This window comes from Talpa europaea (assembly GCF_964194135.1).
Source record: "Talpa europaea genome assembly, chromosome: 16".
Classification (NCBI taxonomy): domain Eukaryota; kingdom Metazoa; phylum Chordata; class Mammalia; order Eulipotyphla; family Talpidae; genus Talpa; species Talpa europaea.
The window spans coordinates 17,205,783-17,233,028 of NC_140084.1; the positions used below are offsets into that span (position 1 = coordinate 17,205,783).

Consider the following 27,246-nt stretch of genomic DNA (forward strand, 5'->3'; position numbering starts at 1 on the left):
CACACAGGTCTGCATCAGAGAGGAGACTGAGGCTGCTCTGCGTGATCATTTTGTTCATTGGTCTGGAAATTCCCTAAGATGCATCATCCCCTATCACCAGATCTGCATGTAACCGGAGAGAGCCAAGTCAGAGGCACTGTGTAGACACAGCCTGAGTCAGGAAGGCAGGGAACGGCTTGTCCCCGCCCGGGACCAGGATGGTGCATTTCAGCAAGTAGGGACAGGACAACAGTCCCTGGCAGAGGCCTGGGAAGAAAGACATAGCCCTCGGTAGCTCTGGAGCCAGTTGGGGTGGGGGCACAGGGGAGGCCAAGTATGCTGCGTTTCCCATCTGCGACACAAAACCAAACCAATGAGGAACAAGCAAAGGACACGAGAAAATGGACACAACCCTAGGTTTTAAGAGACGCCTTGACAAACTCCTTGGCCGGGCACACACTCTGCTCCGATTTCCAAAACACGGGGCAAAGCTGGAGTCAGATGCCCTTGAGAGCTGCGGCAAGTGGGCCAGAGCCCTCAGACTTCATAAATTTTGTCCTGCAGGTAGCTGAACAGGGAGTCCAGGCCTTTGGAGGAGCTCCACAGCTGCTTCAGCATCAGGCATTCCTTCTCATTCACATCTTCCAGCACCGACTTCAGGAAGCTCCGTACCAGGCATTTCGACTCCTCTAACACCTGGAGGGAAAAGCAGACCCTTGTGAGCAGATGCCAGGGATGCCACTCGCTTGGGAAGAGCTCACCTGGCATCCGAGACACCAAAAGAAAGAGGAGGCCGCCTCCTGCAGTCAAGGCCAGCACCATGGGGTGCAGGAACAGACTCCAGGTGTGCCAACAGGTTGCCACCTCTGTCCTGAGATGGCTGGGTGGGGCCCGTGACCCCCACCACAAAGCCTTGTTTTTTACCCCCAGGGTGACAGTATTGATTACTCTGGGTGTCCTAAAAAAGTTTGGGAAATCCTGCTTTTTAGTATCAACCTGTGTTTCAGTTTCATTATCTGTGGCCCAGGAATAATGACACCTAACTCAAGGGTGGCTGAGGTGGAAAGATGATGAGATAAACTAATGGTTGTCAAAGGATCCACAGAACTCCTCCCCACCCATCCAGCCCCCCGTTCATGAAGAGCAGTAGAAATAACAGTAGCACTTACTGAACCAATGATCAATGACAATTGCAATAATCACAGGAATGAGTTGTAAGGGTAAGGGCATAGTCATGCTATCATCTCACAGAAGTAGGACTAGTAGCAATAGTAATGTAGTACTAATAATGGTAATAGCAACAATAACCATAGCAATAAGTAATAATAATCGTGCTAATCACAGTAATAACACCGACAATGCCACATTAACTCTACAGCCTCTGTGTTCGTTTCCTGCATTCTTCCATTTGCCCATCATGAAAATTCTGCAGAGAGGCGCTGTTTTTAATCTCTATAGATGATGGACCACAAGCTCAATGAAGTAGTGTTGCAGTGCCTGGTGGATGTGGCCTGCAAACCTTCTGCTGATTCTGACAGGTGTGTGGCTGCCTCCCTTGGCAGAGGCCCTGCAGGAAAGTGAGGCCTCTGGACCTTTCCACTAGCCTTCGTTGGCTTTTGCTGTCTCCAAGCACTTGGAAACAGAAAAGGCTAGATAAAAGCTTGTCGGCCTAAGCAGGCCAGAGGGGACTATGACCTATTCCTCAGCTTGGGCAGGGTGGTGAGCACTGGCTGGCAGAGTGTCAACTTCCTCTCGGAATGTCCTAAGAACACCATCTGCCAGAAGCTGGGAGGGGGCCATGGGGGAGGGAGATGACTGTCTCCAGCAAATCACCCCAAAGCCCCTGGATTCATATCTCTATAGCAGAGATTTCCCTGCAATACTCTTCAGCAGCTACTGTCACCTGAGATTCTCTATCACCAAGTAACCAAAGTAGAGCCTAAAGGCCTGCCTCCTACACTCCCTTCAGTCCCTCAAATGCAACAATGAGCATAAACCCCCCACTGGGTTTCAGCCCTGTGCCCTCACTCGCTGTTTCCTCTGCTTAATATTCTCACCGGCCTCTCTTGAGCTAAGCCTATGGTCACCAAATATTCCCAATGGCCAAGGTTTCCTTAGTCAGGTAATTTTCAGAGCCAAAACCAAGAGAGCTGGTGATCAGGATGTGGTCAGAATGATCAGGATGTGGATGAGCAAAGTACTTGGCCGCTGATGAGTGTTCATCAACAATGCTGAGACCACACCCCATGGCACCCCATGACCATCATCATCACCACCCCACCATCAACATTATCAATGTCATCTCCATCATCCCCAGCATCATCATCCCCAGCATCATCATCCCCAGCATCATCATCATCTTCACCCCCATCATTATCCCCCTCCACCATCATCCCCAAATCATCATCATCACCACCATCATCATCACAATTGTTATGCTTCCAGGGAGCACAACTTACACACAGCAGCTAATGAGGCAAATCCGCATGACAGCTGGGTGGGGGGTGCAGGGTAAGGGGAGAAATAATGGTGTATCTTGGGTCCTAAATCCAGCCCAGCACCTTGCTAATAACTCTGAAGCACAGCAAGTCCCAGGTCTGAGTCTCTTAAAGTGCCTTTCTCATCTCATCAACAACCCTGGGGCTCTTGGGCCTTTTCTCCACCTTTCAACAGGATATTTCCATACTGTGCTCAGAGTGATTTTATCAGACAAAATCGACATTTAATTAAAAACTGGCGCCTCTGAGGAGGTGTTTTTTATTTATCTATTTTCCAATGTGTCTCCAGAGTCAACCAGTAATGTTTAAATGCTCTGAGCACTTGGTGGGCAGGAGAAGGTGAAACACAAGATGGTGGGGTTGGGGTGCTACTTCTCTTGAACTAGGCTGGTGTAGCACCAGCCTTGGCTTCCAGTTTCTTTGAAATGTCTGGGTGTTTTGTGTGTGTGTGTGTGTCTGTGCACGTTTAGGACTTTCTTTTAAGGCAACACCCTCTATCTAAATCTCTCCTATGAGACGATGGGGAATTTCTAATCATGCAGACTGTCTCCTCTGAACTGCAGCTCTCAACACTCAGATGAGGCACTTGTTAAAATCCAGGACCTGTGGCAAGTCAATGAGCCCCTGTAGGCCCTGTGGCCCTTGTCTGTGAAGTGGGTCTACTGTGAGGACAAGCACGCGATGGCTAGGAACTCACCACGGCACTGCATGACGCCATCTCCTTGACCCGCAGCATGACCTCCTGGCTGAACGTGGTTGGCCAAAAGACCTGGGACACGAGGCCTCGGCTGCATGCCTCCTGTGCTGTAAGCTTCCGCCCGCAGAACAGCATCTCATTGGCCTGAAAAAGCAAAGGCAGGCTGAGAGCGGGTGCCTTCTGTATCTGCTGGGAAGGCCTGGGCGGGTGCCTGCAACTGTCCCAGCTCTCAGAGGCAGAATTCTTAACCAGAGGTAATTGTTTGTGTCCACATGTATCTTTCTGAGACAAGGGTCCAAAGTTCTCATCACAGGCTCCAAAGAAGTAGAGTCCCTATTGTAAGGAGTGACCCTACTGGGACTAGGGATGCCCAATATCCTGCCCCCACTCCTCACCCCCCAACACCTGGCTAAGGACCCACAGGAGCGGGTACATACCTCAGGCTGGGTGCACTTCAGTGCCAAGAGCTAGGACAGAATGATGGGGCAGGGTGGATGAGGATCTGACCAGGATATCACAGCTCTCTGAGGTTCCCATCTAGATTGGGGTGAAGAGGATGGTATCTTCCTCCCTGTCCAGTTGCAGGCTACAACCACTGCGGGGCCCCTGCTCTGTGGTCAGGCAGGTGCATGGAGGAAGGAGGGACAACAGCCCAGACCTGCTAGGACTCCCTCCCCACAGAGCTCCACTCCTAGACCTGCCAGTTACTGGAACCATTAAGTTCCTTATCTGCCTTCAGCCAGTTATACTGGCAACTAAAGAGACCCTGAGTAAGCAGCAGCATGATTCCAATATGGAGAGGCCTGTATCTCCCAGAAGCTCTGTCAAGAGGGTGGAAAGCTCCTCTGCCTGTCTCAGTTTCCTCAGCACCCCACTCCCCAAAGAGTTTCCTTTGACTCTGAAGTTGGCAGCTATCACGCATGATCTGGGACGGGTGACGTAGATAAAGCCCTAAGCAGAGTTGGGGTGCAGAAACCCACCAGAACTTACTAGCAAGGGAACCTCACACTGGTGACTAGGGTTGATTGGTCACACCATGAGACAGGGTCCTCATGTTCGTCAGGAGGGACCCCCATCTCCTTCACTGACAGACACATTCCCCCCCCACCGACCTGCCACCCATCCACTCCCCTGTGCTTCCTTTCCTGTCCCTCTACTGAGTCACGCTTGGATCTCTGCATGCATTTCCCCTTTGTTCTGCTTGTCATGCGTGGGTCATGATGACCGAAAGGACAGGCTTTCATGCTGGTGTGGAGAGATTGATTAGGTCATGAATAACGCATTTGGTGAGAGGTCTGAAGACAAATATATGTCATTATACTTATTTAGAAACACCTCTGTCTCAGGAAGAGGAACCGGAAGAAAGGAGCTTGGTAGGAGCCACACAGAACGCTGTTGGCAAGCATCTGCCTCAATCAGCAGCATTCTTGGAGTTTCAGACATGATTGAAATTAAAGGGAAGAAGAGATAGGACCAAACAACTTAGCATTTTGTAACCACAAAGATAGGTAGCAACCGGAGTGACCCATAGCTGAGGTCCAAAGGAAACGTGTTTGCCTCCTGGTTCTGAAATGCTCTGCCACCAGAGAAACCAGGGCCTAATATGCCCAGACTGCCTGAATCCAAACGCACTTGTCTGTCCTGCCTGCCGGTCCTGCTGTGTAGACCAGGCGATGTGGTGGGTTTAGGGCTGATGGTGGTCTCAATATCTGGCTGCTCTTTCAGGTTATCATCAAGGAGCTGCAAGCCCAGACAGCAGGATAGCATGGGAGTGCTCACCCTTCCAGACTCACTCACCCTGCCAAGAGGCTTCTCAAATGCCCAGCCTCCTGAGCTCTATCAGGTGTACAGCAGTGTGGCTGTATGTGCAGTTTCTTACCACTCCCTGCCCCAGGAAGGAAAGCAAAGGGTCACAGGACCAGTAAGCTCAGACTCTTGAGAAAAACCCAGACTGTAGGGTCAGACAACTTGCGCTGCCTTCTGCTTTGCCCTGTTAACCCACAAATCTCTTTGTCTCTCTAAGCCTCAAGTTATTCAGGCAAGTGTGAGGATTCAAAGAGATTACAAAGGAGTGGGGAGGCATCCCAAGAGACAGACTGTCAAGGACAGAGCCTGTGTGCTATTCATCTCCATTTCTGTGCCAGGAGATGATGCCGGGGCTTGCTGAGAGCGCTCCCTGATGGGCATGGGCTGAGGAGAGCAGTAGCTGCTCTAGAACAACTCAACACTCTCAACCTTAGTTTCTCCACCTATAAAATGGTGAGAAAACAACTATAATTGCAGATGTTGGGATGAGGGAAGGAGATCATCATGCAGAAAGCATCTGTCTGACACAATGTCTGCACATAGTAGGTGCTCATTGACAGCTCAGGAACCTCCTGGGATAGCTCACTCAATCTTTGCAGTCTGAAGTCCAAGTGGCTGTGGGGTGTGATGCAAATCGGTGGCCACACTGTAAGAATGGGAATGGCAAAGGGGCAGCAGGGGGTGTCTAAAGGACCAGGTGGCCTGTGCAGAATCTCAGGACCTCAGAGGGACCCTGTGCATAGGCACTCTAAGCCCCCAAGGGTTTTACCCTAGGACCTCAGTCTGGGCAGGGAGACAGAGAATCTCCAGAGCAGAAAAGGCAGTGAACTCAGTATACTGGATTAGCAAAACAGGATGTGCCTGAACTGAGCTCACAAGGTATGAGGATTACCTGGGAGTCACCTGGAGGTTACCTAGAGGTTACCTGAGAGTCTCCTGGGGACTACCTAAGGGTTACCTAGGAGTTACCTGGTAAGTTTTGGAATTTCTGGGATGTGTATGTGAAGGCCACAGATGAAAGAGGAAAAGGAACAAGAATGGATGGGTTATGAGAACTTCTTAGAGGAGAAGCTCAAACTCAATCCAGAAGACCCATCAAAAACTGGATGGTCAAGGACACACCGGACAGTGAGGTGCTGGAGACATCAGATGGAGAGGGTGTGGAAGGGTTTCCAGGGGCATCTGTCAGAGCAGAGCAAGCACACAACGGAAGGGCTGATCACAGACCTTCAACGAGCTGGAGGTCAGGTGTCCCTTGCAACAGAATGATGGTGTGTTTTCTTTCACACTAGATGAATACCTCTATCCACACACACAGGAGAAATGAGGTGGCTTACCAGCGCGACACCCAGAATCTGGGGGAAGGTGTATGAGGAGCAGCCGGCGGGAGTGAGGCGGATGGTGGCATAGGGGGTCTGAAACCAGGCCTTCTCACTGGCCCACACGATGTCGCAGAGGGGCAGGATGGAGGCGCCCAGGCCCAGGGCGGGCCCATTGATGGCCACCACAATGGGCTTCTTAAACTGGATAAAGGCCTTCACAAAGTCCCTGGGAGGAGAGAGAAGACCCTCTTTAATAGGTGACCACAGTTCGCCAAGACCCATTTGACATTCTGGAAACTACTGAAACAACTTCCCTCCAGGTCTGTGGAGCAACTGCAGGTCGTCGGGGATGGGGGGATTGGGTGCCAGGTAAGGATCTCCTCTTCCAAGACACCAGGCCACTGAGCTGTAGACACAGGCTTGGCATGCTCAGTGGTTGAAGACTGATCTTCAGAGGGATGTCCCAGGCCATGCCCACTGTCCAGTACTGCACCCGGTTACCATCTCCTTTCACTCGCAAAAGCCATGGTTCAGACAATGACTTATATTACAGATATCCTAATGAAGATCACCTGAATCAGAACTAGATAAAGAACCAAAAGGAGGGTTGCCAGAGAGGCACATTTGAACTCAAGGAGAGGATTGTTCTGACAGCACTGGTTGAAGGTGGGGTGTGGGGCTTCTGGAACTAAAGATTGTGCACTATTGGAGGTATTATAATTTGGCTTGATAATCACGTTGGGTGAGGGTGTAGAAGAATTCAAGCTTCAGATAGTTGGAATAGGCTGGGGTTGAAGACATTTAAGATTTCTTTTTCAATCCTTGGATTATCTGTTTTGAATTACCTGAAGGGATACCAGACCTAGTTTGGGTGGGTAACACTGATGAGGACCAATGTGTTAAAGTGGTTTTGACCAAAATTGTGGAAGGATGCTGGCTCTTTCCTGGAGGCAGGAGGCATCTGGATAATGGCTATGAGATCAGACAATGTTTTGTCTCCTGCTTTTCTGCATTGAGCAGGGTTATAGCTTATATCTTGACCTATTAAGCAGAGTCATCCACAATAACCTCTATCCCCTTTGCCATAAAAGCATTTCTGCCTCTTCCCTAGTTGCTATACAAGATCTATAAAATCTTAACATCCATCTGGACATGGAGGAAAGATCCAAGACATACACTAAAGCCTGAGTTCTTCATTATTCTCAGATGGAAGATTCAAAGGTACCAAGAAGTCACAAGAATAAAATCAAAATTTCTGACCATGACCTTGCTATGCTTACCTCTCCAGGCTTATCTCATATTTCTCTTACCACCAACCCCACCCCCCACTGTGCACAGGCCCCATGGGCCTCCTGAGAGGTCTTGGAAAACATAATTATCACAATTTGCAATTACTGGCTTGCAATTTTCTTGCTTACTTGTTTTATAGTCTCCTCCCCCTTCAGCTCCTTAAGGAAACCCAAAGGTCTGCCTTGTGTCCTGCTTGGTCTCCCTGTGTATTGGAATTGGCACACAATAAATAGCTATGGATGTATAATGGAGTCTCCCAGAACAAAGGCAAAGACAGCAGGCCTGTGGCAAGGATCAGTAGGCATATTCCAGACCTGTTTTCCCTCCCCTCTTCTTTCTGGGTCTATTGCTAGAACACATTTCCCAGCCTCCCTGTATCAGCTCTGGCCAAGCGACCAAGTGCTGGCTGATGGAATGGGAGTGGAAACTTTATGTCCCATTTCTGGGCCTGGTGCCTGGAAACCTGTCAGCTGAAATCCACCTTGCCTCTTCATGCTGTTGAGTCAGACAATCTTGGAAGACATTTGTTGAGCCACAAGATGGGAGAAGTATGGGTTCCTGAATCACCACTTGGAAGACAGGCATAGGCTGATCAATAGCATCTGTTTTAGGTTCACATATGTGAGAAGATTTCTATGATAATCAAGCCATTATCTATCTTTGGGGTATATTTGTTACAGCAGCTAATACAACTAATACTAATGTTGAGCTGATTTCTCCTTTCTCAATTGATAACCTTCCCCTTGAACTCTTACCACAATAAGCAAGTACCATAGTTGATATGTTGGGATTAAAATCAACTGTGAAAAGACTACTTGATGATCTACATGGGAAAGGGTTATCTTATGACTTAAGTTCATCATGAAAGTACTCCTTTGACTCTAGGTTTAAGGTATCACCTTTCCTGATGCCTTAAAGTAGATGATGGGATTATCTCTGCCACTGCTTACCCTGCTGTGGCTGACCCCCTTTGGGGACTTCTGGCACCACGATACTCTGATTCCTGGTTTTCCAGTGGCCCATTTTCTGTCTTCCAAACCTCATGGCATTAGTTACTGGGTTTTGTGAAAGCTTCTCAGCAAATGCAATTTAGAGTCTGCAGGGGAAGTGGGGATTTTTTGCAACATCCTTGGAACCACAGAGTTTGGATGATTTTTAACAGACATTTCATTCCCAAACATCCTCATACAATTTCAGGATCTTAGATCTCAGAGCTGGGAAGGATTATCAAAGCCACTGAACTAAATCTTCCACAGAGTACAGAATTCCCTCCATAACATCTGCAAATGCATCATCTGGCCTGTCAAGCATTTTTAATAAAAATGGTCCATCTCTATCAGGACACCTCCTGGAGTGGACCTCGCTCATGCTCCTGTTCACTCTGCTCTACCAACTGTGTACACAGTCCTACAGGCATTGACTTCAGCCCTGACATCCTTCTAGAGCCTTGCACTCTGAAGTTTCCAACCTGAGTTCTGTGCTGGGGCCTCAGGGACGCCCAGGAGGGCTAAAGGAACAAGTGTGCACAAGTCCGACCCTCCACTCCCAGCCCCTGCTGCTTCAGTCAGCCTGGCCACTTCATTTCCTGGATGTAAAATGTGATGCGGAGACATCCCTCCCCATCATTTTCTCTCACCTCAAGCAGCAGATCTCTATCACAGGGGCCCAGTGGATGCAGACTCCAGACAACAAACAGGATATTGCATTTCAAACTCTGCTGCTCGGATATCTGATCTTGAGTCCTAGGGTGGAGGGCTGTGCTGGGGAGATTGTGTGTGGATCTTCCCAGAGTCAAAGGCCGCCATACTGACCTGGCCCTCGATGCTCCCCCCACTCAACTTCAGCCCTGCAGCTCCTGCCCACCACGCTGCTGGGCTGTGCAGGAGTGGCACAAGGAGCAGGCATTTCAGGGTATGAGAGACTTGGGGTCAAGACTCAACTCTGCCTCTACCTAGTGCTGAGATCTTGGACAAAGTACCTAGGCTCTGGAGTGCCCTTTTCCTCCTTTTAAAATGGGGACATCAAGTCTGCCTCCCCTGAGGGCCGTGTAAGAATTAAATGGAACTGGGCACACAGGGCCCCAGCACACACGGAAAGACTCTGATGAACTGTGCTCATGACCATTCGCATTGCTTCTGTGGAAGGCAGACATGACTTCCAGTCAATTCTCATGACTCTGGAAGTCACTCTTCTGGCTGACAGGAGGTTCATAAGCAAAATTCTGTACCAGGGGCTATTTAGATTTCACCTGGATCAACTGCATTTCTTTTATGACCCAGTTATCCATTCTCTTTAACCAGAGTCATGGAGGGCAGTTGTCCCACTGCCAAAGCTCAGAGCCACGTCATCTGTTTTGCGGCCTATGAGTGCAGATACATGTAGTGACAGTCATCCTGGGACTCCAGAGGTGTTCCAGGGGCCCACTCCTCATCAGACCCAGGTTTTATTAAGAGTAATAGTAGGTAAGTAACAGCACAAATGATGCTTTACATCTACTCTCAGTGTCTAGTAGGTGCCGGGAATGGTCCAAGGAATTCACGTGGGTTATCTGATTAATCTTTGTCCTGACAACCCACCGAAGAGGCCAGGCCATCACTTTATGGTTCCCATTTTCCAGATGAGCTAACAGGCTTCAACGGATTACAACATGCCTAAGGTTGCATGGCTGGCAGTTTTCTGGCATCTGCTAGCTCACTGCACCACAGAAACTTGATGCAAGGGCCCATGTGTGCACACTCTAGCAAACAAGAAGAGGGTGCTGTGGTCAAGAGGTATGCCTGGGCCCTGGAAGCCAGCACAGCCCAGAGCATGCCCCAAAGGAACTTAGTATGTCAGGAGGTTATATGGTTCTGCAGCCAAAACATGCTTCAGTTACGCTAGATTCTGAACATAGTTCTTTCATGAATGCTTCTCAGACCGGGGATATGTTATCATGCTGGAAATAATCTGTAGAAGTGGGGACAGAACTTCAATGTGGCCCAGACTCGCATATCCATAGTGCCTTTCACTCACGGTGCTTCAATGGAAATGCATAGAATACTCTCTGGGAGAGTTTTCTCTACTACATCAGGTCTCCTACCCCTGGAGCTTGTGCTCCAAAGAGAGCCCTTGAGGCAGATAGAGTCAAGACTCCCAATAGGAGTTGGTGGTAAGGAGCAAGTGCAGTCATTTCTGACCCCGTGGAATGTGGTCTGCCCTTCCATGCTGCCTCCCCTGAAATGCCTTACCCTCCTAGTCCCTGTATCACCTTCCCCTTCACCTTCTTCTCTAATCATCACCTTTTCTCTCTTGCACAAAAATAATTTGGATCTTTCTGCTGTCCAAACATTTTCCGCACAATCAATGGTACAGAAACCACTTAGGAGTTCTCAACCGTGGCTGCATATTAGAACCACCGAGAGAACATTCAAAGGAGAGCAGCCCCACCTCAAGCTAACTAATTTGGTGCTTCCAGGGGTGCTGCCAAGCTGATGGGTTTCAGAAAAGCTTCCTGGGACACTTTGTGCTGAGGTGGCTGAGAACTTGTGATACAGAGGAAATTCCCATTCCCTTTCCCTGTGTTCCTGCCCAGCTCATGAAGTAGGAACTTCCAATCCCTTCAAAGAATCAGAAAGAGTTCTCTCTGCCAGCTTGCCCTCTGCTCTGCCTAAGAGAAGTTCACCTTCCCGATGAGACGTAACTGTCTTAAAGTTCCACTGGACTCACTTCTCCAGAGGTGGGCTAATGCATTCAGCATATCCTCCAGGTTAGGGTTCCTTGTGCTATGCAGAAGCCAATTCTGCACCCCCAGTCCCACCCTTAGTCCTTAATGCAGCTTTCCTATAGCTCATGGTATTTTTAGTACCAGTCTGTCCCATGCATCTCCTTCTCTACCAGGCAGGTTCTCAGAGTGAGTGCTTCTCAGGAGGCAGGACACTGAATTGTGACCCTAGCCTGACACATGCAGTGAGCACGTGCCTTCCCAGGTGCAGAACAAGGGAGATGTGAAGGCAGCTAAAAGGCCCTTAATGGAAATCAGATTCACTTACTTTTGGTGAATCTATGAAGAATAGGGAAATAACTACCCTTCAGTGTCCCAAAAGAGACAGTGGTATCTTGGCTCAGATGTTTCCCCCAGAATCCCAACTTTTGCCCCAAAGGCACCAAGAGATGGAAAAATATTCCCTACCACCCAAGGTCTACAAATACACAACTATACAAGGAATCTGCCCTCTTCCTCCCCAGGTTTAACCAGGCTGCAGGAACACCCAGCTCCAGGTTGCAGGAACACCCAGAAAAGCAAAGATTTCACCAGCAGGCAAAGGATGGGAGTATATGGATAAAACACAGGAAATACCAGATGCTGATATTAATATAAAAAAATAAAATCTCCTTTTGATCAAAGGAGACCTAACCTAGGAAGCAAAGGCATTCCTAATCTTTAGCAAAAAAATACAGGATGCCCAATTAAAATTAAAATTTTACATAAACAACAAATATTTTTAGCATAAGTATAGCTCAAATATTGCATGTGATATATTTATGCAAAAAATTTCTTGGCTGTTTGAAATTCATATCTAACTGAGCAGACTATATAGCTATGTCAATGTGATGACACTAGGCAAGTCCCACAGTGACTGGACAGCAGACCTCACCTGATGGCTTCAGCGATCCGGGTGCTCTCCTTTCGCCGGTCACTAGACAGGCGGCCAATTAGGTAGGAGTAATCCAGGCCACTGCAGAACACGCTGCCCACTGCGCTGAGAAGCAGCAGCTTGCTGTCATCTGTGGCTGCATTGCAGAGTGCTCGCCGGACCTCCTTCATGATCTGCAGGGAGAGAAAGAGGGACAGGGGTGTTAAGTTTCTATCCAATAAGCCCAGGGCTCTCAGACTTCCTCACTCCTGCTGAATGCCTTTCCTGTGAGTGTAGAGGTGGGTAAATATGTTCTATGCAGGGATCCTCCCCCGAATATAAGCCAAATCCAGACCAAGCAATGAAATACCAACTCCAACCACTACCCTGCACCATTCCTGAAGCAGCCAAAGACAGCTAGTCAGGTGGTATTAGGGTCATTGGCTGCAGACTTGGAAGTCTGGGATGGAGTTGTTTGATCCCTAGAAAATCTTTCCAAATCTTCCAGCATTTGCTAGATTAGCTTTTTTTAAAAAGTATGGGGGTAAACTCCTCCTATGCACAACCCAGGTTCATAGCTTTATAAGCTATCTCCAGAAGGTCTGGTTTAATTATGCCCTTGCTCATCCTAAATTCAACTAAGAACCTTGAATGCTGGTTGGTGGCACTTGAAAGTGGGCTTTGGCATCAGACCCATAAAATGATGAAGGTACCAAAGAAAATAACCATCAAACACAAGTTTTGTAACCAGCTAAACTATCATTCAAAAGCAAAGGTAAAAATTAAACATTTTTTGGTAAGTGAATGTGTACCACTCTTGACCCTCACTGGAAAAACTAGAAAAGGATGCATTTCAAAAAGAAGAAAAATATATTCAGAAAGAAAAAGCACATGCACAGAACAACAAAGCCAGCAAAGAAACCAACATAAGAATTGAATATAAATATCATAACACTGATTGAAGGTGGTATTGGCACAACTTAGAACTATAGTCCCAAGTAATAATATTATATATGACAAGAGGTGGGAATGACTAGTTAGAGCATGTCAAGGAAGGAAATGATTACATGTAAATGTTGCTATGTGTACACAGCTGAAGGATAACTTCTTAGAAACACAGGAATTACAATGCATGGTGAGCATATTATAAAGGAAGCACAATCACTCAAACCAACAGAAGTCAGGGAAAGAGAAAAATAACTGCAGGAAGTTCATGGTAATAGGAAACAGGGATGCATTTGCTTGGGGGAGTAGGGCAACAGGGAGGCAACACATGAATGGGTTTCTAAAAGATCATACTTAATTTTGCATTGAGTATAATTAAAGGGTACAGTGAGGAAACATTATGAGAGTATTGCTTTTTAATTTATACTTTTAAAAGAATCTCCCATCTATAAAGCACTTAGAGGTACCATGGATTGCATCAGCAGTTTGCACATAACATTTATTCCAAACAAAAACCTGGTAAAGGGAAGAAATGGTATCCTAGCCTTGGAAGACTCAGAAAAGTGAAGCAAGTTGACTAAAAGGACAGTAAGAGGGAGGACCACAATGCAAATTTAACCCCAAGATCCTTTCTCTCCCCACTACTCCACACTGTAGGAGGATCTTAACAAATGAATGCATTTTCATGGAAAAAGTAGGACTAGATGTCACTCTGAATCAAGAATCTCCCAGCCTGTGCTCGGCGAGAAGGACAAGAGAAGCACTTTGCACTTGAGTAGGGTATAAGCCACAGATACTCATTTCTAACATCAGAAAAGCCAACAGGCCACTGCCTTGTGGGTCCTTTAATCCATCTGCCTCCAAAAATAGACACACTCTCACCTATATATGAACTCTATTTTTCCAAGAGGCAAATAAAAGAAAATCCTGCTGTCGAGACATGAGCTGCAGTTCTATACACGAGACTGGCCTCTGAGGTCACACTTACTTGTCAATTAGTGAAAACAAAAGCCAAACAAAGTAGCCACCTCCTTTTATGAATTCCATGAAAAGTAAATGTGTGCTTTATTCCTACAACCAAGATACAAACTACATTTTTATTTTTAAAGAAAATCATGTTATCTAGTTACTATACCATTCCCTTGCCTTTTTCATTTTGATAGCCCAGTTTGGATTGATGGCTGGGGTTCCACCTTCTTGAAGGACCCCAGATATTTTAATTTCACTATTTTGTTAAAAGGAAAATGTTCCAAAATTATTACACACTCCTTTACCTTCTTAAACAGAATGAAATGCACACCCACCTCTCAGGGTCTCTTGTTAGCCTGTAACAGAGCAGTCTCCTCAGAGGCTCCTGGGGACACCTCTATTACAAATGGTCTCAGACTACTATGTGCTTTGAAGTCCTAAATCTGTTCTTGAGATTTATTTCCTTGCCACTTGCTCCTGCTCTTGGTGTCTGCTAGAGAAAGTTCACTCCTCACTGCTTGCAACTCCAACTTCTGACCTTCCATGAGTTTGAAACCAAATCCACTAAAACTGGGGGAGTAGATCAGGGTCCCTGTCAACTTTTCATCTTTACTTGCTGAACTAAATAATCTGCAACCACCTTCATGAAAGCTTTCCTAAATATCCCTGACTAAATGTAAACTCTTCCTTCTTCCACACCCCAAGTAGGCTCAATCCCTGTATAATACTTCAGTCAAACTCCCTTGTAGAATGTGGCATCCTTTCCTAATCCTGCCAATGACCTGATTTAAAATCCTGTGAGAGAAAACATCTAACTAAGATGGTCCTCTGTGGTCTCCTCCCCTGGTCTGCAAGCCCCATGTAATCCCCTCCCTGTGCCATAGACTGAGCTCCCGATGCACTCCTAACCAAGAGAATATGAAAACACCCTCTGAAGACAAGGTTAGGGTACAGAAAGACTACAGCATGTCTTGGCCCTCCTCTTTTGCTTCCTCTCATTCCTTGGACTTCCAGTCTGGGGGACGCAAGCTATCATCTCATGAGTTGCCCCATGGAGCAGCTACTCCAAAGCCCATGTGGAGTTACCGCATGGGCAAGAAACAGATCTCTGGCCAGTGAGAAACTAAATCCTTCCAACAGTCACTTGGGTGAGCTTGGAAATGGATCCTGCCCTACTGAGCCTTCAGATGAGGCTGCAGACTCTGCTAATAACTTTAATCCAGGTGTGTGAGAGACCCAGAACCACCTAGCTACACCAAGCCCAGATCCCTGACATACAGACAACGTGAGATAATAAATGTTTGTGATGTGAGGGTGGTATATTGACTGCAGTTTGTTAGATAGCAATAGGTAACAAATACAATCTCTTAAGAGCTAAAATAGTATAACATCTCTTGTAGCTAAAATGGCTAAAATCCCTCCTAACACCTAGTTCAGAACTTTGCACCTGGTATAGCTTAAGACAGGTTTCTTGATTTGAGCAAATGCCCCAGTATTTACTTCCCCAAGTTATCTGTAGTCTAATGCGTGACATCAGACACTTAACAAATACCACATAAAGATACGTTCAGATACATGCCTTCAAATAACATAGTTTTGTTCAATGTTGTTTCATTTTAATGCTGATGAGAAAAAGAAGATCCTGTCCCATGATGAACAAAACAATGTTATTTGAGAACCTGATTTCCTTTATTTTTATTTCACTTAAAATTTCAATTTCCAAGAATTTACTGATAACATTATGTGAGCGCTTACTGAACACTAACAATGGTGGTCAGCACCAGCAAGGAAGAAAGCTTATGTGACAGCTCTGACCTGGAGGGGGAGAGGAAGTGGAAGGGATGGCTGAGATGAGATCTTTAGGAAAAAGGGTCACCTAAGCAAAGAGGAGGGGGAGGCTGTTTTAGCCAAAAGACAGGCATGTATAAAGGGGCAGGTGTGAGATGATGGAGAGCCAGGGTGACTGGCATGTGGGAAGAGAGGAGAAGAGGGGATGCATAATAGGAAATGAGGCTGCAGAGGTGGCCAGGGCTAGAATGCACTGGACTGGCAGACACATTAAAGGTTCTGATTCCTAACCAGGTGGATCAGGAGTCAATAAGATATTTGAGATGTTTGAAGTGTATGTGAGTGTGAGAGTGTGAATGTGTGTGTGTGTGTGTGTGTGTGTGTGTGTAAGGGATGACTTGATATGATTTGCATTTCCAGCAGCCTCTCTGTCTGCTTTGTGGAGAAGGTATTGCAGGGTAGGAAATGTGAAAGTGGGCAGAATGGTTAGAAGGTTATTAAGATAGTACAGAAAAAATACATCAGCAGCTTGACTATAATGGTTACAATGAAAATAGGGAGAAGGAAACATATGAGAGAGCCATTTAAAAATTCAAGTGAATAGGCCTTGGGGAATCGTGTGATTAAGGGGACCAGTCAGCAGGAGAGTTAGGTGTGACTCCCACATGTCCAGTATGCTCCTGGGGGTGGTGGTGGGGTTGTCTGCTAAGGCAGGAAGAAATGCAGAAAACCAGGATTTGAGTGAGAGCTTGGGATCTTTTCCTAATGAGGGGGTAGATGAGTTTTTCATCACCAAGACCTTCAGCAATCTATTTTTCTGGCTCTTTCCTGAAGGGGCATTCTCATTATTGTCCTGATTCTTCATTATACTCTGAATAGGAGAAATATGGCAGTGATGGCTGAGCTGAGATCTTTAGGAAAAAGATCTGCTAGCATCAGAATCTAGTTAACATACCCTGTAAAGTATGAATTTCTGTCCATAAGGTCAATCCAACCAATGTCAGGTAAACCATTGGAAAACAAAATCCATTGGTGACCGTGAAGATGGTACCTTGCAGTTCCTCCACCAATAAGCAAGTTCCTCCACCAATAAGCATACCATCTTCTGTTTCATCTCAACAATCACAGGAACAACTATGAAATACTTCCTATGTGCCAGGAAATCTGCAAGCCTCTTTGCAGTTATCATCTCTAACCACAAAGATGTAGAATTTCTATAAATGACAAGGTAACAGAGTGGTAAATTGGTGGAGGATACAGACTCAGGTCTACTAGATTCCAAAATCTATATTACTCCTCTAACTCTGCCTTTTTATTTCACAGAATTTTGTAGGAGTTTGTCTACCCAGTTAGCAGGTTTATCCATAAAGTCAATCCACTTTGGTTGATGAGACAGCTGAAAACACCAGATTAATAGTATTCCCCATTTTCCTCCTGATCTGTTACTGACAAACACCAATTAGGAAAGGAAGCCCTCATCAACCAAGCCCTGTCTCGATCAGTTGAACCTGACACAGTTTCTGTGATAAGGAGGCTGCAGCAAACATAGGAAACTGCTCCAGAGGCAGAATGAACTGGGGGACTTCACATTCATTCAATTTATCAGAGGAAAAGGCTGTGCCTTCTTAAAGCATGCTTTTAAAAAGTAGTGAAGTGGAAAAAAAAATCCAACAAGAATTGGTTCTTCTGCAGATATTTCATAAGGAGCTTAAAATAACAAGATTTCCAGGTATCTGAACACGTGATGAGTAGTCTTTGGGGTAAAGCACAGGCTATGAATTCTCTGAATCCAACAGAAGTCTACACAGCAGAGAACCCTGAGGAGGTTCTGCTAGAAGTCTGACTCTCACACCCACAATCCCCTAAAAGGTAAATCATATGGTAAATCATTTGGTTAAGCTATGTGACCCTATTAATTCTCTAAGCCTAAGTTTTCTCATCTGTAAGATGAGGATCATAATAATCCTATAGCAGAAGGCTACTGGTGGGATGAAACGGGATAAATAGGAAATACAAACCATGAGAGCTTCTGTGAGCAGGCTCTGTCATCTTTTTTGTCATTGACCACTCTGCTGCCCTGTCCCAGGTGGATAGAGTTGGAGAAGCCTGCTTGGATGAGAGTTTCCCCACATTTACACCCATCAAGAACCTCTTCATTGCCCTACACTACATACCCTATATTTTGAGTGATGTTGTCTACTCAATGCATGAAGCATTCACTGTTTTCCCTATTCTATTTATCAAAGACATAAGTATGATTAGCACTAAAAACTTAAGTGAAAAGAAAAAAGATAAATCAGACTCCATTAAAATTTTTAAGACTGTACACCAAAAGGACACCATTGAGAATCTAAAGAGACAACCCACAGAACGGCAGAAAGTATTTTCAAATCATGTATCTGATAAAGATCGAAGACGCAGAAGAAAAATGATTTAAAGAATTGGCAAAGACTTTGACTAGATATTTTTTCCAAAGAAGATAGACAAATGACCAATAAGCACACAAAAAGCTGCTATACTTATTAAGAAAATCACTGCTTATTCAGAAAACTCAAATCAAAGCCAGAATGGGATGCAATCTCATACCCACTAAGATGACTAAAATAAAAAAGACAGACAATAACAAGTGTTGGCGAGGATGCAAAGAAATTGGAACCCTCCTACACTGCTGAAGTGAATGTAAAACGGTGCAGCTGCTGTGGAAAGGAATTTGGCAGGGCCTCAAAAAGTCAAATACAGAGTTACCATATGATGCACCAGCAGGAATATATCCAAGAAGACTGGAAACATATGTTCACAAGAAAATATGTACACAAATGTCCGTAGCAATATCATTCCTAACAGCCCAAAGTGGAACCAGCCCAAATGTCCCTCAACTGAAAAATGAGGAGACAAAATGTGGCATATCCACATAAAGCAGGGAAGACAGTGCAGACACATGGTACAACATGGATAAAACATGAAAACATGCAACAAAACTGAAAACACGCCTAGTCAAGAAGAGTGCACATATTGCACAATCCCATTCCTGGAAAATGTCCCAAACAGGCAAATCTACAGGGATGGGAAGAGGATGAGCAGTTGCCTGGGACATGGGGCAGGAGGAACAGGAATGGCTACTGATGGATACAGGGTTTCCTTTGGGGGAGATGGAAATGTTCTGGAATTAGAGAGTGGTGATATTTGTGTACCTTGTGAATATACTAACAACCACTGAAATGTGTTCGCTTTTTAAGTGCAGCATTTATGGTATCTGAATTATATCTCAATAAGCAAAACTGTCAGTGAGTTTAGTGAATATCAAGTCATCCAAAGCAAAGAAATGGGATAGGTTGATTACAATAGTGGTTTGTTTTTGTTTTTGTTTTTTTTTACATTTCATAAAGGACAGGATTTTAGGAAAAGAAGAAAGAAAAAGAGAGGCACCTGCATAATCACAGGTGGGCAGGAGAGCTGCTTCTTTACAAAGGGAAAAAGTTTGTAAAAGAAACACTTGAAAAAACACCTGCATGGTCACAGGTAGGCAGGAAAGCTACTACAATGTGTTTAGCTGGAAAAGTCCAAGGCACGATGTTTGGAATTCAATTGACTGAATGACCCCCATTTACTGGGGTCTCATCTGTAAAATGGGACAACATTGTTACCTGGTCATAAAGAATAAATGGCGTAACCCATGTAATCCTGTGGTCACTGTTGGCAATTTTCATCAGATCCCTGCTGGAGCAGACACAAAGCCAGTGCACCCTAGTTCTGAAGGGGAGGCCATCCCCAGCCCAACCTGGCCCTCTGGTCCTGTTCCTCTCACCTCGGGGGTCAGCGCGTTATTATCCGAGGTCTGACTGGAGAGCAGGATGTGTGTGAACCCCTCTTCCTTCCGCACGACAATGTCCCGGAACCGACAGTTGCTCTCGTTCTGGCGGACGCTGTACCTGAGCCTCTTGTCAAAGACGTAGTCCTTGTCGGCCTCCAGCTTCCTCTTCACAGGACTGTGCAGGTTTAATCCTCCATTGGTCAGAGCAGAGCCTTCCAAAAACAGACAGTAAGAAACAGACACCGGAAAAATCGAACACAAGTGGGATCACAGAAGTTCCCACCTTCATTCAGACTGGCCTGTGGCTGGGACGCCCAAGAACCCTCTAATCCAGGGTGCTGAAGAGCCCAGAGGTTAACTGCTACATCTCCATAGGGAGGACAGGGGGGCTCTCTGTGGGGCCCTGGGCAATCCATGACTCCCCTCTCCCACACATTGCCTGGGAGCCAGCTTCTGCTCAGACTCCCCCAACAAAGGGAACTCCGGCTTTGGAAACTAATGGCCACAAAACAAACAGCAGCTCTAGTCATCATCAGCATAAACTGGGAGCAATCATATATCCTTTAATGAATGAATAGATAAACTGTGGTGCATTCACTCAATGGAATATTATTCAGCAATAAAATGAAATTAGTCATCAAATCACAAAGAGACATGACCCTTAAATGCACACTGACAGGTGAAAGAAGGCAGGCTGAACTGGCTCCACATGGCCTATTCCTATTATATAACATTCTAGAAAAGGCAAAAGTATAGAAATCATAAAAAGATCAGTGGTTGCCAGGGGTTCAGAGAGAACAGGATGGGGTTTGAACAGGTGAAGTATGGGGGATTTCTCAGAGCAGTGAAACTATTCTGTATACTGCACCACAGGTGAGGACAACACAGCTACCATTTGTCAAAACCCAAAGAACTGTACAGCACAGTGAACCTTAAAGCATACAAATTAGTTAGATTGGAAAAAGATGGGGTGGAATACAGAATGTGAGAAGAGAATTTACCTTTACCACACGTGTATAAAACCACCTAACTGAAGCGGATGCGGAAAGTTACTGACCTCAGTCACCCTAGGAATGAGCAGACTCTCTAAAATGAAAGGCAAAGTCACTGGTAGGGAAGCTCTGTGTTCCAGCTGCTGAAGCTATTGCCCTGGAGTTAGCAATTCTGATGCTGCCGGACATGCAGGCTGTCACCGAACACTTAAGTCGCAGAATGGCAGAGGGGAGGGTCTAGGTTCTCACTGCTGGAGTGGGAACTTCTAAGCAAGGACAGCAGGTGACAACACTCCATGTGATAAGAGGTAAGACATCAGCATGAACTCAGGTGTGGCTCAGTATAGACACAGAGGGACACATACAGAAGTATTTACTGTGCACATGGGCTGTGTTCACACGTGTATTTCCTGGCTCAGTCAGTTGAGAAGGCCCAGAACCAATGACATCCCAGTAGCAACGAGCCTACCTATAGCCCAGAGCTTGGTTTCTGAGACCCTTCTCGACCTAAGGAAGCAGGTTCCCTGGATAAATGGCTGATTCAAGGACTGGGCAGGAAGTATACAAGATAAGCTAGTAGTGGTTGAAAGGAAGGAAGTACTTAACCTTCACAATGGCAGGGCATGTCAGAGGGCACAGGAGCCAAGTGTGGCCAGGGATGGACCAATTTAAGCAACAAAAATAAAGTAGAATTGCATTGCAACAACAAGTATAAAATAAATAGCCCTCAGTCCATACTGACATATAAATGATTGAATAAATAGATGGGAGAGAAGAAAAAAATTTCATAATAATTCCAAATACCATATAGAAATTCTGCCCTCAAGGAGGTGGCACTAATACCCAGGAATATCCCTCATCCACGCAATCAAGACACTCGAACATCAGTGATGAGCGACAGTGACACCTTGCACCCTTGATCTGAGGGGAGGTGGATGGCACCTTATCTCTGGAGTCTTCTTGAAAACCCAATCCTAGTATAATCAGGAGAGAAGCATCAAACAAATCCCAATAGAGGAACATTTTTTAAGACTTATTTATTCATGCATACAAGAACTGGGGTACAGGCCAGAAATGTGGGGGGTGGGCAATATTCCATACAATACCTAACCTGTGCACCTCAAAACTGTCAAGATCGTCAAAACCAGGAAAGTCTGAGAAACTCACTGTCAGGAGGACCCTAAGGAGACATGATGACTAAATGCAACCTGCCATCAAAGAAGAGATATTAGGCAAAAACTAAAGAAACCCAAATAAAGTATGGACAACATATCAGTACAGGCCCAGGCCCAGATACTGTACTAACACTGGCATGGGACCAGAAGCTCAGTCGGGGGGCATACTGGAAACCTCTGTATCATCTTCCTGATTTTCCTGTACATCTTTCTTTTTTTTAAAGATTTATTTATTTATGCATACAAGAACTGGGGTATAGGCCAGAGGTGTGGGGGGTGAGAGGATTCACCAGAGAGAGTAGGGAACGGAACAGGCAGATCTACTGAAATCTATTGCTGAGGGGAGCAGCAGGTAAGTCAAGAGAGGTCTGCTGTGCCATGTGGGTCACCTCCCAGGCTGGCTGGAGATCGAACTCGTGCTGCAGAGACTGCGGATAGCTTCACAGTGCTGTGTCTTAACCCCTTGCAGCACCAGGGAGGCCCAATTCTCCTGTACATCTTAAACACACATCAAATATGTGTTTAAAACATATTTTAAAGGAATATATTTTAGAAGGAAATTGTTAAAAACAAAAACAAAAACAAAAACAAAAACAAAAACCTTCCCAACCTTCCCAGGTGACTGTGAAGCACCAGCAGGCCTGAGATTTTGGGTGGGTCTTACACCAGAACGTGCACATTATAACCTGGAGCATAGCCTGCGGAGCCCATGTCTTGCTGCTGTCAGAATTTCAGCCACCCCAGGGTCCACACCCACCTGGGGATTTGTCCATCACAGGGCCCAATGCCCACATACTGATGAAGTTCTGAAAATCTTGCTTGAGTGTCGCCATATCTGCTGGGGCATAGGCTGTGACAGCCCACCTGCCCCTCTTTCCCTGAGAAAGCACACTCCACGTGCTGATCCTCGGGGAGCAGCTGACAAGGATCAAAGGAGGTGAGACGTGCGCAGGAGCCTGGGATCAGGAAGGAATAATAAACGGTGGCTCCTGCTTGTTTTACAATCCTTACAGCCCAGCTTTGCACAAAAGTGGCCCAGTATCACTGCCTGGCGACTCTGGCAACAGGCTCTGGGGGGCAGGGCCCCTTCCTCATCACAACCCAGGGCACCTGGACCTATGCACCTAGAAGTCCATGGGAACTGTTCCTCCACCCCTGGAGCTCTGCGTCCACCTCAGGGCCGACTGGAGTTCTTAAACATTAGAGTCTTGGAATCGCAAGAACCCGCCCAAAGGCAGGGACCAAAAAATGACTTATGGGTCCCCACCTCTGTGTTGCCAGGTCCTCGCCAGCAGCCCAGCGCTGCAAAGGGGTACATAAGCAGCAGTGCCCAGGTTGGTCAAGGGCTTCTTCAAAGCCTCCTCATCTTGTACTTTTCCATTAGCCAGAGCACTGGCCTTTGCCAAACACCAAGATGCAGGTAAAATGATTCAGTGAGCTCCGGGAAGTAAACGTGAGCATTTAATTAAAAGGCTCATGTAAAGGGAGCTGTTTCTTCAGGGTTAACCTCAAAACCTTTAGCTTCTCAGAAAGGCTTCCTAATTGGAGCTGGCCACGTTTTCTGGCCCGGCAGATCCGTGCTGCAGCCTGGCGGGCAGAGGTTGGTGCTTGTGGGCTTGGGGACATGGGCTCACGCCGGGTGGGGAGTCAGAAGCTCATACTTGGGCACATCAATGCTTTCAGGACTGCAGGTTTCAAGAAAATCCTTCTGGCCCCCAACCGAGTCAGGATGCTAATTAACTTTTATATTAAGGAGGAGGACATATGTGGGTTACCTGTTCTGAGCAGCTCTGTGTGTTGTCTCTAAATTTCTCAACAGCCCCAGGAAACTGCCACGGTGAGTCCATTTTACAGATAAGAAAAAAGCGAAATGTTTGCTGGCACCATGATGCCTGCTGTTTCTCGCTTCATTCATTCCAAAGCTATTGATGATTTCCTACAGTCAGTATCATAGCAGAGGATGGAGATCCGACCTGCCCTCGCTGACTTGCTGCAGGGGCGAGCTAGACAGTAAACTCACACCTAAAATAATCATAGATGGAAAAACCACATGAGAAAGAACAGTGGCCTCAAAGCCTGTGGTCTTTCCTGCTGGAGCACAGAGCGAGGCGGCCCCCCGAAGGGACTATCTGATCTGATAACCATTAAGCCATCTGAGGAAAAAGACCTGTTGCTTCTCTATCAGGACTTGGAGTCTCAGAAAGCCACCCCCAGAGCCCCTCGGCGCTACCTTCAGGCCCACTTGCCCTGAGGCTTCTCCCATCTGGGACACACAGTGCCTCCAGAGACTACGCAGCAGGCTGGCGGGAAGGCACCTTAGAAATGGAATGTGCCACAAAGGTAGAAGTTTCGGGCTTCTGAATCCAGTCCATGTGGAAATCCCAGCCCTGCATTTGCCAATAGAGAGAAGCTAGAAAGCCACATGTGCTCCTAAGAGTCTCCTTGTTTCCAGGAGGGGGTCATAGTATCTGCTTTGCAGGGCTGTTTTGAGCTCATTCAATAAAAGAACTGACATGGGATTAGCAAAGTGTCCAGTTCATCCTAGGCACTACCTACATGATAGCTGAGGAATGCCATGTTAGCCCAAAGAAGAGGGATGAACTAGAGAATTCTCACAGCCAAGCCTCTCCTACCCTGGTTCACACACACCTCCACCCAGACAAGGGTGTCACAGGCCCAGAAAGGTCGAAGGCTCTGCTGAGCCCAAGTTCCGAGTGAAACCCAGTGATAGGCTGGCGCTCAGAACCCACAGGCCTGCCTCTGCTGACTGTAAGACTGGGCGGCTCACACCCCAGTCTGTGCCCCACTCCCACATGCTGGATGGGAGGCACCATTTCTGCCTAGCACGATCACTGCATCTAAGAGAAAATAATGCATGCTGCGTTCCTGGGGCATAGGAAACCCCCAACATGCTAGTTTCCTTCCTTCTATTTGCCCTAAGCCTTCTCCCAAGCTTTCCTTCAGAATACAAAGGAGTATTTCCTGTTAAGGAGGCCCCATCATGCTCTGACATAGCCCCTCTGCTCCAAACACGCAGAAGTGACAGATAAAATACTGGCTCACAAACAAGATAACCATCTGTGTGAGAGGCAGAACATTGGCAATAAGCAGCAAGTGCGCAGGAAGCAGAGTGGGGAGCAGCAGAGACCAAGGCTCCGGGGCAAGATGGCAGAGAGGACCCAGGCCTAGGGCTTGACACCTGAAGATGGTCTGAGGTCTCTCCCATGAAGGCAGAACAACAACAACAAAAACAAATGCTGCCCCATCTGAGTTCCCTGGGGCCCCTGGGCCAGGGGGAGGCAATTGCACAATTATTAGAGAAAGCAGAGAAACACAGAACAAAAATTTCCCATATGAAATGAGCTATGCACCAACATTCCAAAAGACAATGCTTAGCAATCCAGCCACCAAAATCCAGACTTGTGACATGCATTACTTCAAATAAAAGAAAAGGAACACTGGAGAAAATCTGACAAGGAGATTTTAATACAGAAATGTTTAAATGTTCAGGGGATAGAAGTTAAAAAATAAATTCATTCAAAATAAGCAAGAAATCCGCAAACAAAAGCAGAGAGAGAAAAAACAAAGATGGGGGATGGAGGTAAAGAGTTGATTAAAAAGCAAATGACAGGGCCTCCCCGGTGGCGCAGCGGTTGAGCGCTGGGCTGCGAAGCTGCCCGCCGTGGCCTCTGCGGCGCTGGTTCGATCCCCGGCTGCTCCCCGGCCACCACAGGAGGGTCCCGCATGGCGCGCAGACCTCTCCTGCCGCCCGCTGCTTCCCTCAGCAGTGTACTTTGGTCCTTCTGCCTGCTCTGCTCCCCGCTCTGGCTCTGGTGAATTCTCTCACCCTCCTGCGCTTCTGACTGTACCCAGTGCTTGTATAAACAAAACAAACAAACAAACAAACAAATAAATAAATAAAACATGCCTCTATAAAAAAAAAAAATAAATAAATAAATAAATAAAAAGCAAATGACAAATAGGGAGAGATTATTTGCATGTAACAGATAAAACACTAAGACTCCCAAATTGTAAAGAATCTTTTTTTTAAAGATTTATTTATGCATACAAGAACTGGTGTATAGGCCAGAGGTGTGAGGGGTGAGAGGATCCACCAGAGAAAGCGTGGGGAGCAGAACAGGCAGAAACACTGAAACAAACTACTGAGGGAAGCAGCGGGAGAATCAGGAGAGGTCTGCTGCACCATGTGGGTAGCTCCCTGGCCCGGGATCGAACTCATGCCGCAGTGGCTGCCGATAGCCTCGAAGGTTGCATCTTAACCCCTTGCACCACCAGGGAGGCCCCATAAAGAATCTTAAACATGGAAAAAAAAGACCAAAATTCGTCTAGGAAAAAATAGACGGAAGATGTAGGCAGACATCCACAAATAATACATAAAAATGGCCCTAACATATAAGAAAATATTTCATTTTCAATAATTCAAATTAAAACTCATAATAACAGAAATGAAAATTAAAGCTATATTGAGATAGCATTTATTACCCACCAGAGCTTGGCAAAAGTTCAAAATCTTGACACTATCCTCTGCTAGATTAGATGTGATGGGTTGGTCCTTCTTTTAATTGTAGGCAGAATGCAAAATGGTCCAACTTCTATGGAAGGAGATTTAGCAATATCTGACAAAACTGTATATGCACTGATTCTCAAATCCAATGATTCCACTTTTAGAAATGTAACATGAAAATATACTCTAATAGTATGAAAATACAAGCATAAGATTATGCTTTACACCATTATTTGCTAATGCGAAGAATTGGAAACTACCTAAAGTTCATGCATCCACTGGGGAAATAAACAATGGTGGATCCACAAGTGATGGAATACTATACAGCTGTATAAAAATAATGAGAATTATCAATGAGCTAACAACTAATATTGAGTAAATTCCAAATTATATCTTCAAAAGAAGAGAGGCAAGCTGCAAAAGTATTCAACTTCTAGTGTAAGAAAGAAGGGAGAATTGAGTATATCCTTTTATTTTAATCTTTTGAAGCACATTACATGTTAAGAAATAAAGTAAAAATCAAAAAGGATGGGGGAATTAACTGGATTCAAATAGAAAGAAAAGAATCTAGTCATATTTCAAGTGATAACCTCCCTGAAGGGAGACAGTGCCAATCACATTTGGGTGCAATAATTACAACTATATACCCTCAAGTAAATCTTGAAGTTTTTTCATTGGCTTTGTCTTTCATAATGGTAAAGGTGGAACAATTCCAAAATGACTTTATGAGCAGTGTAGAGTAGAAAAAAATGAGTACATAAACATGTGATCTTGTACAGAGCCAGGGCTCTCTCTAAGGAAGAAGGCATATTCAATTATGGGATGGGAAAAGCAGG

At 45.9% G+C, this 27,246-nt stretch overlaps 1 protein-coding gene across 1 annotated transcript in view; it reads right to left on the reverse strand.

Annotated features, from left to right (window-relative positions):
- Nucleotides 1-492: 492 nt before the first annotated feature.
- CDYL2 (chromodomain Y like 2) overlaps nt 493-27,246 on the reverse strand; it is a gene marked incomplete at its 5' end in the record, with an annotated part of 52,202 nt that continues 25,448 nt past the window's right edge. Inside the window, 5 exons of the mRNA XM_084256835.1 lie at nt 493-675; nt 3,175-3,318; nt 6,318-6,528; nt 12,227-12,399; nt 19,713-19,930. Of these exons, the coding sequence (XP_084112961.1) occupies nt 517-675; nt 3,175-3,318; nt 6,318-6,528; nt 12,227-12,399; nt 19,713-19,930 (905 nt within the window). The 3' untranslated portion in view covers nt 493-516. The remainder of the gene's footprint in view (nt 676-3,174; nt 3,319-6,317; nt 6,529-12,226; nt 12,400-19,712; nt 19,931-27,246) is intronic.